We start from the raw sequence: 16,996 nt of genomic DNA, 5'->3' as shown, positions 1-16,996 counted from the left end.
TTTGCTCACAAGTTAGAAAGCAGACTTCTAGACAGCCCATAATGTTCAGGGATTTGAACCTAAACTCCTAATTACTTGCTTGGCCACCTACAGAAAAACCTCTCTATCCTTCTTACTGAAGTTGTAGATTCATGTGGCCAGATGGAACAAATAAACAAGAAGATTCCTCTTGTGAACGTCCGGCTGTAGCTACCCATTCTGCTTTTCATGTTATATGGTGAATCTTAAATGGCAAGTACAATCCCTTGGAGAAGAAACAAAATCTGAGATTATTCTTTTTTCAGAACATCCCCATCAGGTTACCGAGGTAGGCTATTTCTTGTTTATTCTCTTATTTTTATTCATGAATCTCAGATTGTTAACTGCACAATAATTCATTTTCTTGTAGAAGTTAAAAGGTGTGTATTCTCAGTAGGTATGTTGCATAGCAAGACAAGGATACCTTGCTATGAACCCACAGCAGTGTGGATTCAAACCATCTGTGGCTGAGGAGGGCCTATATGCAGGGATGCAAATTTTGGATGCTGATCATTGTACAATTTAGGCAAAAAAATAACCACTATTGCTGTTAACTGTAATTAAACATGTATCTGGATTCTGTGTTAGCTGACAATATCAACTGAGTGTTTGTGCTCTACGTTGTTCTCTTCCCTACTGTTTCTGGAAATCATGGTGCTGGGATTCTGCTCACCTCTCTAGACCCAACGCATTTCTCAGTGAGAAATTCTGCTTTAGGAGGTGAGAAATCACCGTCTTTCAGAATGGAGAGGTAAAGATACTTTGGTCTTTAGGTACACTGATGGTCTTAAGGTATCTTCAGGAATTGTGTGGTTTATCAAAGCAAGGAGTATGAGTCATTCTCTTCTAGCTGTCTGCCTAGGGTTGTAACCTAGGTGTTATTATTAATATTGTAGTTAAAACTTTTAGATAATTTATATTCTTCTCCTCCCCCCCCCGCCACTCCATTGTCAAATGTGAAAACTTTGTAGGCAAAGAAGTCAGACCAGCCTTTTAAACTAGAGGAATTAAACCACTCACAGGATACTCAAAACATAGCTTAAGTTTTTGTAAGCCTACTAATGCAAAATGTCTAGCTGGTTCTTATTTTGCCATCAGAAATGAATCACAAACTTTGCAAGAGGGAAATAGAATTTAACTCTGAAAACTTTGTCCTTAACCTTTTTTCCCCTTTCATTTTACTGGGAATGGAAAATTAGGAACAGGTCAGAATGCACTCAGCAGATTGTGAAATAACGATAATTTACTGTGGTTTCTGCCACAGAGCTCCTGTTAAGAGGATTGCTATGTTATGTCTTGCTAATCTTGATTTCCTATTATATTCCCAATAAAAATGATGTTCTGGCTAATGTCAGTTTCCGGGAGTGCTAGCTGTAAATTAACTTACAGAAGAGATGATGGGAAGCTTTGCTGAATTGCTGTTCCAAATTTGAATTATAAATAAATAGATCCATTAGTAATAATTGAATCTTTTGAATATTAATTGCTTCCTTAGCATGCGAGAATAATAAATCTATATCCATGTATAAAAGTCACCAGGTGATCCTAATTCTGTTCCATAGTTTTTTAGCAGAGAGCAAATTATTTATAATAACATTTATAATATAAGTTCTTTAGAGAAATAGTAGATGTCTGACTTCCTAGAAGTCAGCTGATACATTATAGCCGCTAATAAAGAAATAATTTCTGGCAAGCCTTAAATAAACAGTTGCTTATGTCTAGAGTCTCCTCATGATAGTGGAAACCATCACTGATTTTTAATGACAATATAACTGTGCTGTACAATCTACATTTTCACTTCAATTATAGAAAAAAAAGACCTCTAGCCTTCTTAATTATGAAGATATTTTAGTAAATGTGAATTGGATAAAAACTCAGATGATGTCTGTTTCATGCTGAAGAAGATAGCTCTGAGGGATACATAAGTGGCTGCACAGTGGGATTCTGACACTTGTGATATTTTTGGTGTGAACATTGTACTGTTTCATAGCTGCTTATTTTAGCAGAAATGGAAAGGAGTATGTGTTGTTGTCAGTGCAAGTCTGCATACTTTGAGTGAGCTGGGGTAAAGCAGGCACGTTTTATCAGGGATTGCTAGAAGATGCAGTGAAGAATTAAAAACTCAATGTCATGTATTTCCATAGTTAACTGAGTTATATGCTTAGCTGAAATCAATGGTACTTTTCTTTGAATAAATTTATGCATTTTCATAGTACTTTAAGATATTTAGGATGACTCCATGTAGAGACTAGACATAGTCAGTTCTTCCCCAGCATGAAAAACTTAAGACTATGGTTTTGGAAAACATTTTTCTTCTGGTTTAGCCTTCATTTTCAATGGAAATTGTCCATTTGTCTGTTCCAAGTATGAAGTAAAACAGGTTTAAAAAAAGGCAAGCCATTTCCATGCTTTCATAAATACTAATTTTTTTTTAGTCGTTTCAAAGCTGGGAAAATCACTAGTGCAATCCGTAAGTTTACCATTTTTATAAAGCAGGTTAAAAATGAAGAATCTGAGATTGTGCAAAATAGATTCATAAAATTTAGATCCTATGTACTTCATAGGATAGGGTTGACTACAGCATGTGATATTGAAAGAAGAAAGAGAAAGACTTGCACTGCTTTTCATAGTTTCTAGCAACATTTCTGTATTTTGTCCTCTGGCTTGATAAGCCACAGTGTCAGTCCAGGCAGACATTGACCCTCCCGGTAGCTGACTTTTTCACATTCCAAAAATCTGTATTTTTATATCAGTGATTTATTTGGTCTCTCGCTTGCTGTTGTAAGGTACTGCAACTTTTCAAAAAATGTGTCCAGGGACGTACATTCTTCTATGGCTTCTGCATTACTAAAACTGGTTCAGTAACTGAGAAATTTTAACAAAAAAGTATTGGGAAAAGTGAGGCCATGTATCACATGTAAAATGAGGAAAAAAGACTTCTGTAGGGGGTTCATAGCTGACAGAGAACAAGAAGTCCAGCATGTCACTGAGTGACAATGTGAGTTAATGTTGATGGCAAGGCCATGAGTGTTGAACATACCTTTGAATCTAACTATAGTCTTGTGATTTTGGCACCAGCGGCTCTGCTGGCTTTCTTGCTCTGCTTACGTAGTAACCCCTGTACTAACACAGTCCCATAGCCATTCTTGCTGTACAGTGAGTGTATGGCACATCTGAGATGATCACGAGTTTCATGCAGGGCATGATAACCACTGGGTCGGCAAATACTGGAAGATTACGTTGGTACTGTAAGGTTTGGATATACTCTAGAGCTGATTATGTGTCCTGGCTTACAGTCCCAAGTGGTAAATGTAAACCTTCGGTAGGAGAAGGCCCAGTCTAGCCCAGGAAATGTTTTGCTTTGGGAATGTCCAGAACAATTCTCTCTCTCTGACTCTCCTGTCTACTGTTAATGATAAAGAAATACCTCTGAGAAGTGAATGAACTCACTGGTATATTCTTCAATGTCTAATTGATAGAGATGGTGTCCAAAATCCCTTAAAATTCTTCATTTCTCTGCAGCTGGACAGATCTGCCAAAACAAAGTCTTATGTCTTCAATACACATGTGTGTGCACACAAACACAAGTTTTGTTCAGTACTTCACTTTGATTTATAAAATAAATCCTGATCCTAAAAGAAACAGCCATTCAACCTTGACTTCTCTGTTTCATAGCAAATGAAACAAACAATGTGCGTATGCACAGAATGTGTTATCAGTTAGCCACATTTATGGGTAAATCTTTCCTTTTTGTAAGCTGTTAGATTTTCTTCAAAGAAAATTTTTAGAGGAGAAAAATGGACAGAACACAGCTGCGTCTGATATCAACATAGGGCCAGGAAGGGGTTGCCTTGCAGATATTTGATTGTCTTGCACAACTGATTTCTAACATTAGGTTCTCACCAATGAATACCTCTTTCATTTAGAAGGTGCAATTTGTGAATGGGTGCTGCACAGAAATGTATTTTTTAGCACAGAATTTGAAACAATCTAGTTTATCATTGATGGGAAAAGCCTATTAAATACATAAGGAACCTAATGGAGCATCAGTACTCAATGCAATTCTTACAGTCACTTTTTCTTCCTAACAGTTTTCTTTCTGATAGTGCTGTCAAAATCCAGAACTTCTTTCTGTCATCACTAATGTGTTCAAAGCCATTTTCTAATTTCATTTCCTAGTTAGGTCTCTTGGAGATCCATTGATTTTTTTTTTTATTTTTTTATTTTTTTAAATTTTAAAATGTTTTCATTTACTCCTATGTATGTGTGGGTAATTTAGAGGGATGTGTGGTGTGTAGCGCCCCCTTTTTTTTTTTTAAAATGGAATCTTTAACTCTGGCCCCTGGCATTCTTTTCTAGGGGTAAAGTCATTCTGATTCCAGCAATAATCTAGATGTCTTCCCTAGTTTAATACCTGTTTTTATGTCATCATAAAACAAAGTGTGATAGTGCCATCTCTCGGTTGTAAAGTTGGATTCTGCCTGTAACATTGCCAAAAAGATATGTTATGGATTGCTAAATTTTGATAGAGTTCTCAAAACATACCTTCAGAATCCCAAGAATTTGGGAAAAGAAAGAACCATTTCAATGAGAATGGAAAGTTACATGATCTCCTCCATTCACTCCTTTGCCTGAAACACGTTTTCTACTTGATACTGAACTCAGCATCCTTATGTGATTCCAGATTTCTCTTGCTCATGTATTTTTATTCCATTAACCTATTCAATTTTGCAAAACAGTTATCTGATGATATGCCAAGATCAAATTCCAGTATTGCTACCTTAGTGTCTCCATCAGGGAACGTTCTGGGAAGAGGTACTTGGATCAGCATATTAAGTGATAATCTGTACATGCTTACTAGGGGCTGTTATTACACTCATGGTGGTCATTGTTAACATTGACTTTAAGCAGAGAAAGTATTTGACATGAATTCTAAAATCTACAATATTGGATAAGGATGGTGAATATGTTCTCATTAATTTGGACTCCAACTCTGTTATCCTAATTCAGTCATTTCTTGCTGCATTTGCTTCTCACTTGTTTAGAATTGCAATCAGACTTATTCTAGATGACTCATTGTGGTTTTATGGCTAGTTTGCTGTAGAAATAAAAATACCTGGAAGAGGAATGCATCTTTGCATATGTCTTATGCTGTAATTGACAAAATATTTATTTTCCATCTGCATTGAATTACTAATACATTAATGATTCCATCACTTTTCTGTTTTGTTGGTAATATGACGTATGTATTTGCACAGCTGAATATATTGTTAAGAACTTTCTTGCTTGATTTTGTGATTTAGGATTTTCAGTAGTGTCTCTTTAAGCTAGGCTTTGGTGTTTAACTTATTAGGGTAGGTTGTTTGGGTTTTTGTTGGGTTTTTTTGGAGGGGTGTTAAACTTTAAAAAAGATGCCTATGTGAATAAAAAAAATAGTTTTGGAATACTGAGATCTTAGACCTTAGATGTTAATACTTAGACCTGAAAGACACCGTGGAGATCAGAGAAGAGAGAAATTGATTGTTTCTTGTGAATTGATTGTTGTTCTTATTTGGCTTTTCTAGTGTTATAGCCAGAAATTAGTGTTTGTAGTTCGAAGTGTAGCTCAAAGATGGGTATGGATTAATGACTAAAGGACTAGCTACAAAAAAACCCCACAAAGCAGAAATAGAGACCTAGAATATTGCAGGTAGAATTTGTATCTAAGGACAGAGTCATAAAAATCACCTGCATATTTTAGTATACTTTTACTAAAATCGCATCTGAGTTATATTTTTCAGTAAATTCAGGCAGTGTCATTGTTCACCACTTAATGTTGAGTTGCAGGAACCCAGCTGTGTCTTAGTAAGTAGGAAAGGGAAACTACTTTCATGGTAGAAATACCAGTATTTGGGGATTACAGTGAAAATGGTGGTGAGTACTTTCTCAGCCTCACAACAGCAGAATTTCGCAAATGAATGCTTTTCCTCTTCTCTGGGTTAATTTGCCTATGGACCAGCACATCACCATTTATGTCTTACTGAATTATTACTGTGCAATGTAGCCTAGTAGATGTTATTATTTCATAGTAGGAATGACAAATGGATTGAGTGGAAGTGCGGGTTTTTTATTAACATGCTGGCTTACAGCTTTTAAAAAGATCTTGTATGTGGGAGACATGGCAGCCAACATCTGAATGAACAAATATTCCTAACTCCTGATGAAATGTCATTTACCTTTCTGACTTCTTTTTCATTACTTTTTGGCTTATGGTTTTATTGTGATTTCAGAAATGTGGTGTCTTCTGAGCTATAAAAATCACAAACCTAATTCTGTTTAGAAGTGACATGACTGAAATAGAGAACTGTAGGCAACAGGATCCAATTCAAATTGTTTCATTTGGGAATTTGGTGCTCAGAATGACATAATGGGCATGCAAACTTCCTGAAAGTCCTAAGCAAATTCTAATATTAAAAAAATGTTTCCAACTACAATAAAAACCAGCAGCCTTTGATTGCCTGTGTTACACATGTTGACCAGGAGAGACCTGGATAGGGTACTTAGTATTTTTATAAATAAAAACCAGTGGTATTGTATTAGAATATGCAGAAGTATATATATATTTCATGAAGATGCATTTTCCTTGGTAAGGAATTTTGCCGGGCTTCATTTTGTATTATCGCTGAGTGCGCTGCATTTTATCCTGGTGAAAATCAATGCCTTTCAGTCTGGCATGCTGTACAAGCAGCAGGCCAACCCCGCTCCGCATACTTGGTGGGTTTTATGTGTGGTGTGTTTCTTTTCTTAATTGCATGTTTCTAGATAATTGTTAACAATTCTCTAAAATTATTTTTAGCTTTAGATCCGGCTAAAGATCCATGTTTAAAGATGAAATGTAGTCGCCATAAGGTCTGTGTTGCACAGGATCAACAAACTGCTGTTTGCATTAGTCACCGAAGGCTTACGCACAGGTAAATACTTTAAAAGTTAATCCTATAGACTTTTTTTGTAGTGTTTGTGACTGACTGTAAAACATAAATACGCTGCAATTAGTTTAGTTATTTAACAACATATGAGCAGAGTAGGAGTGGATTTTAGAAGTAATTATGTATGCATAATTTGATTAGAATATTTATTATTCAATTTTTTTTGATAGGCTGGTAAACTAGAGGGTGTACATATTTAAATATTGCAAGCTGCTGATACAAATACATTCAAGGAAATACCTACTGTGCCAGTACCAAATGAATATAATTATTGTGATAATGTCCTACTGCTGTACATTACTTCAACTTTATCACTTCTTATATGAAACTAGAGAACTCAAAACTGCCTGTTAAAGTGTAGGTAATGGCCTGTTATAGTGTAAGTTTGTTGGATATTTTTCTTCTTTTTTCTCTTCTATGCATTCCAATTTTCTGTGCATTCTGGACTGGTTAAATAAAAGGAACAAATATATTACAAAGTTATTCTGGAATCCAAATGTAGATGATTTTTGTTCTCACCTTTTGTCGAGGGAACAGTTCCAGATGCTCTATTTATGTAGGTCTTAGAGGGGCAAGATATTACTGTGCTTCTGTGACTTCATCTGGGGCAGAAAGTAAGTATGTAGGGGCCTGAACCATACACTTAATTGAGTCATGAGACTGTTGTTTGGTGAGGAGATGGAGTCAAGTTGCATTTTTGACTTGGGTTTGCTGTTCCCGCCCCCCCCCCCCCACACTTCATAGTGGGAAACAGAACATAGTAGAAAGGCTAAACTTCAATAACTTGATTGAATTAAGTGTGTGTTACAGTGCTTTGCTCAGCAGGGGCTGAAAAGAGCTAAGGAAAATAAGAGATTTTCTTGTCTAATGTGAGGGGATCATTTCAAGCTTTTTAGAGAGCTAGTACAATTTTATGAATGATATAAGGAATGTTCTTCGGAGTGTCTAGTTATGTTAAAAACACCCATCTGTAGCTTTTCAAACAAGCAAGATAGTACATAGTGAAAGGAAAAGTTTAAACTCTTCTTGATCTGCAGCTGCAGTTAATTAACATAAAAGCTCTACATTATTTGTAGAGCTAAACTGTTTAGCTCTACACTGAGATTGTTTGATATAGACATTTTGGGTTGATAAAGTATCATATAAGGTACAAGAACTATTATCAGACAAAGCTAGGTAGTCTGTCAACTGCGTGTGAACTGTGGGGAATATGTGTCAACTGTGAAAAGGCAATACAATCACTTGAAATTTCTGAGATGTATTACACACATTATTGAAAACAGTGGAAAAAAATAGCATCTCCAAGTTAAGTATACATGCAGCAGGTAAGGACTGAAAACTTTTTTTAGACTAGATGAAGCTGCATAGAGTGGTCAAATTAAGAAACATATTGACATCTGCCTTCATACCTGTGTTACTCTTCCCACAGTCCCTGGCATTCTTTTAGAAAGGTAATATTTTAAGAGGCAAAGCTTGTCTGAATGTAATACAATCTCATAATAGGAAACTTCAGAATGACAGCAACATGGTGATTGTAATCAGCATTGCAAGTCTAGTCTTGTAAGCTAGACGAAGCAATTCTTTTACTACCTATCCTGAGCTGGGACAGGGATTTTCCAAGCTTAGATCTCCCTGTTCCGCCAGATTAACAGGTTCAAGAAGAAATCAGTTGCTTTGTGTTATCTTTCTAGAGAGGTTTTCTTCATGCAGTCTCTGATCTTTCTGTGGTATGGTGGGATGAGAGTATTAATGGTATATTTACAAGCAGTCATATCTGCTGGTCTCTTTACTGCTATTAATGTCTTTAGCCCCAGATTTTATTCCTTCACTGATATCTACAATTTGCATATTGATTTTCAACAGAACCATCTGTTTTTCCAGGCTCCCAAAGGAGTAGTCCACTCATTTATAAGTCTTGGTAAAAATTAGATGTTAGAGATTATATTATCAACTGTCAGGTTATATTATCCACCTGTATCCATTTCTAATGTATCAGTTGTGTATATTCAGTCTATTGGGAATAAATCTTCACAAAATTTCATCCCAGTAATTTTCCCTTTCCACTTTGTCTGTCTGTGTGTGTGCAAGATTGGATAATTTTGATTTTTTTTTAATTTATTTTATTTTTTAAGAAAAGTCAGTTGTGGATGTCTTCTGGAAAAATAGTTGAGACCTTTTTCATGGATTACTGGGAACTCTGCATAAAGAACTTGCCCGTAGATTTCCATCTGGACATACTTGCTGTATAGATCCATAGACGTTCCAGAGATTATTCCCAAGGCTCTTGCACAGGAAAAGTAGTTTTAAGCACATGAACAGTAGCAAAGACTATCCTCAAGAGACAGTCAGGGAAGAGGAGACTCTGCATACCTCCAAGATAAATAAAAGGTTTATAGGTACCTTTTGGCTGTCCCAGGGAACGAAGCATGAAATACAGATATAGCTGAATAGATTATTCTGTAGTGTCATCAAGTTGAAATTCTCAGGTTTACAGCTAAATTCTCTGTTATTAGAAGCAGCATTTCCAAGCAGCCCTATTACCTTGGTCATAAATTTCTGTATATAAATTCTCACATTCTTTGAGGTAATAGCAGGCAGAGAGGTTTTTTAATCCATGGAGACTGATAATTGTATCAAATGGAAAAATCACATTAGTAATTTCTTTTGTTGTTTTGTTAGAAATTGACTTGCAGAAAGAACACTTAGGCATGGACATTCTGTTATTCAGTCCATGCTGTCCCATGTGTTCTTATCTGTACAGTACAAATTCCAAACTATTGTAGCCCTGTATGGATTACTGAGGGTACCTCACAATGAAGCATGTGATCGGTGGATATCCCAGCCATCTGCAAGGCTGTTAGTGACGTGCTATGACATGGTCCCAACCGGATGGATTAACGTGACAGTACATTCTACTGATGTGATGATTCTACCTGTGCTATTAAAATTTGTATTAGCTTAGGGATCTCAGCACTGTGCTCTTGCTGAAGTGTGCTTGCCTTTGCGTGGTTTCAAAACCAGCTGCTGCATCTCACTGTCCTTTTCCTGGTGTTTCGGGTCAGGCAAGCCTTTGGTTTTGGTATTTCTTCAGTTTCCATGGCAGCAGAGATCATGGTTTACCCTCAGTCTTGAGGTACTGCACCCAAGGCACATTTTCTTTTCTGGGAGACTGCCAAGATGGCAAGTCCTCTTCTAGCATGCTTCTACAGTGCCACAGCATCCTGAAGCAAGAGCTTCTTTTATGTACTCTCCTGGAAAGACTGAGCAGTATTTGACAAAAATGTGAATTAACTGTTGTAGATCATTGGTCATGGGAGTAGTTTGGAGTACCAAAGCCTTAGAAAGTATGGGGGCATGCTTAGGGGTGCCAGATTTTTGTTGGTAGGTAATCTCTGCTGGCTATGACTGTGCTGGAAGCTGTGTTCTGTGTGCTGTGCTCTTAGCTGTGTCCTATGAAGGAAAGAAAAAGTACTTTGAGGGATGTCCTGGTTTTGGCTGGGATAGAGTTAATTTCCCAAGGAGCCAGGACAGGTGAGCCAAGCTGGCCAGGGGGCTATTCCATACCATGTGATGTCATGCTCACCATAAAAGGGGGCCAGTCGGGCAGGGGCGAGAGTTCGGCGTGGCTGTGGGACGGGCTGAGTGTGGGCTGGCCATCAGGTCAGTTGTCGAATTGATAAATTGTTTTGTTATCACCAAGTGTGAGTATTCCGTTATCAGTACTGTTATTGTTCTTGTTTCCCTTTCCCTTGCTGTCCCAGTGAACTGTCCTTATCCCCACCCATCGGGTTTTGCCTTTATGTTTCCCATTCTCCTCCCCATCCTGCTGAGGGGGCAGGGGGGCGGTGAGCGAGCGGCCGCCTGGTGCTCAGCTGCAGCTGGGGCTGAACCACGTCAAGGGGGAAACATGCAGGATATATATTAATGTTATTTATCCAAGTATTTCCATGTGGATTGTTGTGGGAAGTGTGTAGCTAGCTACCTGCACTAGAATGCACGATCAATAATTCAAAGTCTGGTGTAAAATAGAGTTTCTAATTGATTCTTTGAAACTCCGGAGATTGACATTAACTTTTCCTTTTGCTTAAACAGTGTTTTACCATCCCTTTGTGCTTTCCCATTTATCTTTATTGGTTAACTGATAGACTTTATGGGGAAGAAACCCCTGGAAAGTGTCTGTACGTGCAATAGTGAAATGCTTTGGCGTATACCTCATTCAGTTACAAATGCAACTTGTAGAATATCGGGATACAGTATTGCCAATACCGTGATACAGTGATGTGAATGTTATAGTGACAAGCAGGATATTCATCATACTAATAGAAAATTTTCTACTCGTTTTAGTTTTCGATTACCTCACTTTCAGGAGATTCAGTTATTTGAATCTGCAGTATTGAGAATCTCTGGGAACTATGAGTTCACCCCTGTGCACCTGGGGAAGAGGAAAAGAGTTACATGAATGTTCAGCCAGAAGAGCATTGGACAGGAAATAAAAAACGGATGAGTCAAAGGAGGAGGGCTGTAGATGGTAACGGATATTTCAGGATACCTGCAATGGAATGTGTGCTCTTTGTATATGCAGAGCACCAGGTGGTAAAGATAAACCCTTAAATCTTCACATACTGGTTGTTGCCACTTTGAGCAAAGAAAGAAAGAATTTCTGGTGACACCACAATGCATAGGAACCCATGAAGGCCATGGAAAACACGTAGCTAACCAGGCTCAGAAAAGTTGAAAAGTCCAGCAATGAGGAGTTATAGATTTGCAGGTCCTGATAAATAGTCTGTTAACTTCAACTTAGATTTGAAACAGACAATTGTAATATGAAGGGACACATCATGTAATTTGCTTTAAGAATAATATTCTATGAATCATAGGCTACTGTACTAAACTAAGCAGTGTGTAGGTGAAGTTCTAAGCAAGTAGGTTAGCTGCAGGTGAAGAGCAGGACTCTAGAAAACTTGAGAAAATGGGGTAGGGTTGTTACCTAGCAGAGGATTTTAATGTAAATGTAACAGTGAACACAGGATAGTGCCTGTGGTTTCAGTTGGATTACTTTTACTGGAATTCTTTTTTTGGTATTGCATGTTTGTCAAAAATATTTAAGCCTAATGCTTAAAGGTGAAAGAAAAGAGAGGGGGGGAAAGCATCTATCTACTTCAAATGTTTCTCTTTGCTTTTGTCCCAAACCAGCTGCAGGAGACAATTTACAAATGAGGTTAATTCAACTGAGACCCAGTCATTATGCAGCCCATTCCAAAATTCAACTGCTTAATTCAAGAAACTGGCAAAATGATGACTTGCTCAGTAACATCTAGAAATGTGTTTTGTGTGTAAGTTCTGAAAATGAGGAAATTGCAAGACAGTTTTGGGCCAAAAATCATGTTCTAACTAAGTCTGAGTGTCTTGGATATATTAGAACCTAGTGACTAATCTGGTACTTACTGATTGATCCTAGTGAAATCTGATAAAACAGTGTCTTTTTTTTCTTCTTCCATAAGTAAAAGAAATGTACTGCATAAAATTGATTTGGTACATTAAATCAATCAATGCTTTGATGCATTAAATTACTCAATGCATTAAAAGCATGTGCAATTTTTCTAGGTAAATGTAGATCTGTCTCTTTTATGAATTACAATAGATTATGCCCCCTGCCCCCATTGTGGAGGTCCTGCTATGCTTTTTATGCGTTTGTTTATGTAAAATGTGCAGATCAACACAACAGTTCCCTGCTATGGGAGAAATAGATTGCACTTCTCTCTGCCATGTTATATCCATGGCAAGTTAAGATGGAATTGAAATGTTTGAAGACTGACAGCTATTACTTGTGTAAGGACCTCAAACTTTCTTTTTCTTTCTATTGGATTTCTCATCCTCTCCAATCATTTGTTCTTAGGTTTCAGAGTAGAAAGCAATTATAACACAGTTCAGGTATTCCAGATCCAGTTTTTATTTCATGTGTTAGGTATAGGAAATTTCTAGGGAATTATTTAGAAATAAGGGATCATTCCTTTTGTAGCACATCTTTTTACTTATGATTTATTTTCTTTTTCTTTGCAGATTATGCCTTTTATACCTTATGTCATTTAGTCCCTTGTCTTATTTTTGTGCATTTTTTTTTCTTGTTTATGGTAGCAACCTATACCTATGTCATTTTAATAACATAGGGAAGGTGTTCGTAAGAGGAATAGAATTGCCTTATCATAGAGGTGTGCAGCTTTTTGGAACTTTTTTACAAGTAACTGATTCCCAATAAATATTAACTAAGCAATAGATTCTAATGTTACTAGCAATTTAAAAAAAAAAATACCTATTTTGTTAAAATAGAAGTTAATGTAGGAGAGGTGACTTAATCCACAGTAAAAGCCATTTCAGTTACAGATTGTGATTTACCTGGAAAATGACAAGAATTCACTAGTCATGGACAGAGAGTCGTGGCAAGTAAGCATTTAACTAATTTAAAACAAAGAAACAAAAAAATATAGTTGCTCTTTTTGTATTAGAGCTCCATAAGGAGGTTGCAGAGAAGGGTGCAGACTGGACCTCTATAAAATGTGAAGTTGGGTAGGAGGTGAGCAGCAGAGAGGGCTAAATGATACAGAATTCACTATTTTAAGAATTAAGGAAAGAATGGTGAGTGCTGTATGGGTAAAATGTTTCCTCTGCTGTTTTTTAAGAGTTCTATGAAATGAAGTTAGGTTTAATGAGAATTTTTCCCTGCCCCTAAGCTTGTGTGGAGTAGGACCTGAATTTAGGGATTAACAAAAATTTTCTAATATTTCTGCCTGTGGTTGCAGTCTTCAAGTTACCACAATTTCACTGTTCAAGTATGTTAAAGCTCATCACTTTATTATAGACTTACAGAAGCTGATAGTGGTAAAAATGTTATATCACTTAATCTCACTTACTAAGTTGGATAGTTTAATAGATTTTGTGCTAGCACTTAATCTTCTTACAACTTCCTTCAGGCTTTTGAGTTAAATGCCATTTCCAAGTGCTGATTTGGTTCGAATTGTTTGTCATCTAGTCCATTATCTTGCCTTGGACTCCCGCTCTCTTACAATTTTTTTGAAGAATATAGAAAACCAGTCAAAATACTGGATTATCAGTTGTTCTTCCCTGGGCGTGTTCACCTTGGTATTATAACATAAGGAAAATGTTCCATTTCAGCTTTAAAGTGATGGCTGTTGGGTCCTGAAGCATGAGAGGGATTAAGCTTTTCCTCTTAGGGCTGATGTGACAGAAGCCCAGAGTAAATTTCAAGCGCTGCAGTACTGTAACACTGATTCCACTGCGAAAGCAAACAGAAACCTCTTCTGTTGCCATCCTGGGGTACCGCATGGCTGAGATTATGTCCCCAGGTGTAAAAAGTGACCAAGTATGTGAGAGGGCCATTTGATAAGAAAAATGCACATGCATACATACACAGCTGTACATACATACATAAAAATATGTATGCATGCATATGTATTTTTTCTGTTCATATCATATGGACACATGTATCCTGGATTTCCAAAACATCATACTTTGGAATTTGAGGTGTTTTCCTGTCACTGTCTTTTTACCATAAAAGACTGAGGGTTTTCAGTTTAGACTTGCAACCACTAAGCTTTTGATTTAAACAAACAAACAAAAAAAACCCCACCAAAAGCTGAAATTGCAAATCTGTAGTTGTGTTAAGTTTTGAAAGAGAGTCTGTTAGAACTGATACGGAAGATGCTCTATTTGATTAGAATCAAATAGAGCCTTGCTCTCATTTCATTGGGAAAAAGGAAAAGAAAGCAGAGAAGAACGAACAGTATCGCTTTGTAGCTTTTCTGTATCTTTAGGTGCTGCAACATTTTATTATGATTTCAAAAAAAGACTTCCTAAAAACTGCAGCAAAACAAAGGATTTGCTTTGGGCAGATTGTGTGAAAGTTGCAAACACCACTATTTAGGATGTCATCATTTCACATTATAATGCTGCTGAAGAAGGCCAGCTGGTGCAGTTAAGTCCCTTATTGGAAATTTTAGTCTGATTCATTACTGTGATTTGTAGTTGTACACAGAAACACTTAATCATTCTTATGCTCCAAGCTCTATTGAATCTACTGAAGGCTTTCTGGTTCTTTGCATAATTTGTGCTGCCAGTCTGCCAGCTTGGCAATGTTTCAAGCTTGTTGCATTATCTGTGTTTGTTTGCACAGGAAGTGATGCTGCACGTAGGCTGAATTTACAGTAATTCTTTTGTAATAGGCTAATGAGCGACACTACTTCATTCACAATGCTAACATTATATAGCTTTGATTAGTCCAATTATTGTGTAACTGTGCCATTGTGATCATACTTACGCTCTGCAAAGTACTGAAAAGGAAATTTGCTTAGCCATAGCTTAATTGAACTTGTTGAGGAAAATAAGTTGGACTTTTATGTGCTTAAAAGATAGGTGAAAATGTGAATATTTCGGAGATTTTTATATGCTTTGCAATTTAATTTATTAAAGGAAAAAAGGGAAGCTTCTTTATTACTAGCTGTTTCATTGCATTGGGAAGGGAAAAAAGGTGACTAACACTATGCATCATAGGTTTTGCATGTGTTGTGAGGGCCTATTCTTCCCTTAGTGTGCATGTGTTTATTTTAGTGGGAGTTATGGATACACAGCTAGAGGAAAACAGGATCCTCTAATGGAGTTCATTCTCTCTCTATAAGTAATTTCTGCTAACACTAACAGAAGATACGTATGTAGATTGCAAGAATGTATATTATGGTACCAATGTTGTCCATATCAGCCTTACTATTTGTTAAAGTTGTAACTTAACCTTACAGTATTTATACTTTTTACAGCCAAACTTCAAAACTCTTTTTTTTAATTAAAAAAAAAAAGTACCACCCCACCCCCCAACTTGTGTCTGTAGAAATCTAAAATAGAATTTTTTTAGTTTTTAATGTATTTTTTTCCTGATATGTAATATATTTTTTGTAGAATTTCAAAGCAAAATAAAGGAGACCTAGACAGAACTCCACTATTCTATTTATTAGCAGAACAGGTATTTGTCACTATACTTTTCCTATTCAAAATCCATGATATATCTATTTTTAAGAAAAATGCGGAGTCCTACTCTAGACTAATGCAGATGGACTTCAGTTAATTTAGTAAGTCCTAGGCCTACTCGTTTTACCTGCTCCAGTAATCTTGTTCAGATTCTCAGTGGCCTGTAGGCGCGAGAGGGTGCACTGGATAATCAGTTGGCATGATGAGTTTTTCAGTGATCATGAGTGTCCTACTTTCCACTTCTACAATGAGATGATAAGTGAGGATTGGGATTTTTTTGCAGGAAAATGGATCCCAACTTTGTGTATTTCCTTCTGTCTTGCTGACAGTGGTTGAAGGCATGCTCAGGTGTACTGGGTAAAAGGCAGTAAGTTAGGACACTTCTGTTCAAAAACTAGAACACAGGAAAGAATAAGGAAATATAACATCTGATCTAGGAAAGCATTGCTGTTAGAGTGTACAACTTTTGACTAGTCCTGGTCGATGTTAATGTGCTATCCTGTTAATAAAAAATGATTTGTGAACTTTGTTGTTGTTGTTTTAAAATGGTCTTTTCCCTCACGGTGTTCCCGAGAGTCTACTACTTAAAAAGATTGCCTATTTGTTAACAAAAAACTAGGAATAATGATGAGGGTGGTACTTACAAGTAATTTCTCTGTCCTTAACTATAAAGCTGTGATTGTAGTCCATAGCAATAGAATTCATTGTGGACTATTATGTAAATATTAAAATAATACAAAATAATAAAATAAAAACTTTGAATATTTCTTTATCAGAAAAAATACGCACAATTAATTCAGGAACAGTTCAATACCCCTTCTTACAAATACCTATCTAAAGTAAAGCTTGCCATTTGTTTTTTGTAGTGCTTTAAAAATTAGCTGTCAGTATCAATTTTCAGTGTACTTTATTAGAATACATTATCAATTGTAAAATAGCTCATGCAAACATTTGGAATGTTATGGTTTAACCTAGGTGAG

At 36.6% G+C, this 16,996-nt stretch overlaps 1 protein-coding gene across 1 annotated transcript in view; it reads left to right on the top strand.

Moving 5' to 3' along the window:
• SPOCK3 (SPARC (osteonectin), cwcv and kazal like domains proteoglycan 3) overlaps positions 1–16,996 on the top strand; it is a 213,312-nt gene that overhangs the window by 89,375 nt on the left and 106,941 nt on the right. The window contains exon 4 of the mRNA XM_075751834.1: positions 6,854–6,968. Within this exon, the coding sequence (XP_075607949.1) occupies positions 6,854–6,968 (115 nt within the window). The remainder of the gene's footprint in view (positions 1–6,853; positions 6,969–16,996) is intronic.

Source organism: Balearica regulorum, chromosome 4 (genome assembly GCF_011004875.1).
Source record: "Balearica regulorum gibbericeps isolate bBalReg1 chromosome 4, bBalReg1.pri, whole genome shotgun sequence".
Classification (NCBI taxonomy): Eukaryota; Metazoa; Chordata; class Aves; order Gruiformes; family Gruidae; genus Balearica; species Balearica regulorum.
Note: the sequence above shows the minus strand (reverse complement) of the source record. Positions and strands in the feature narration are given on the sequence as shown.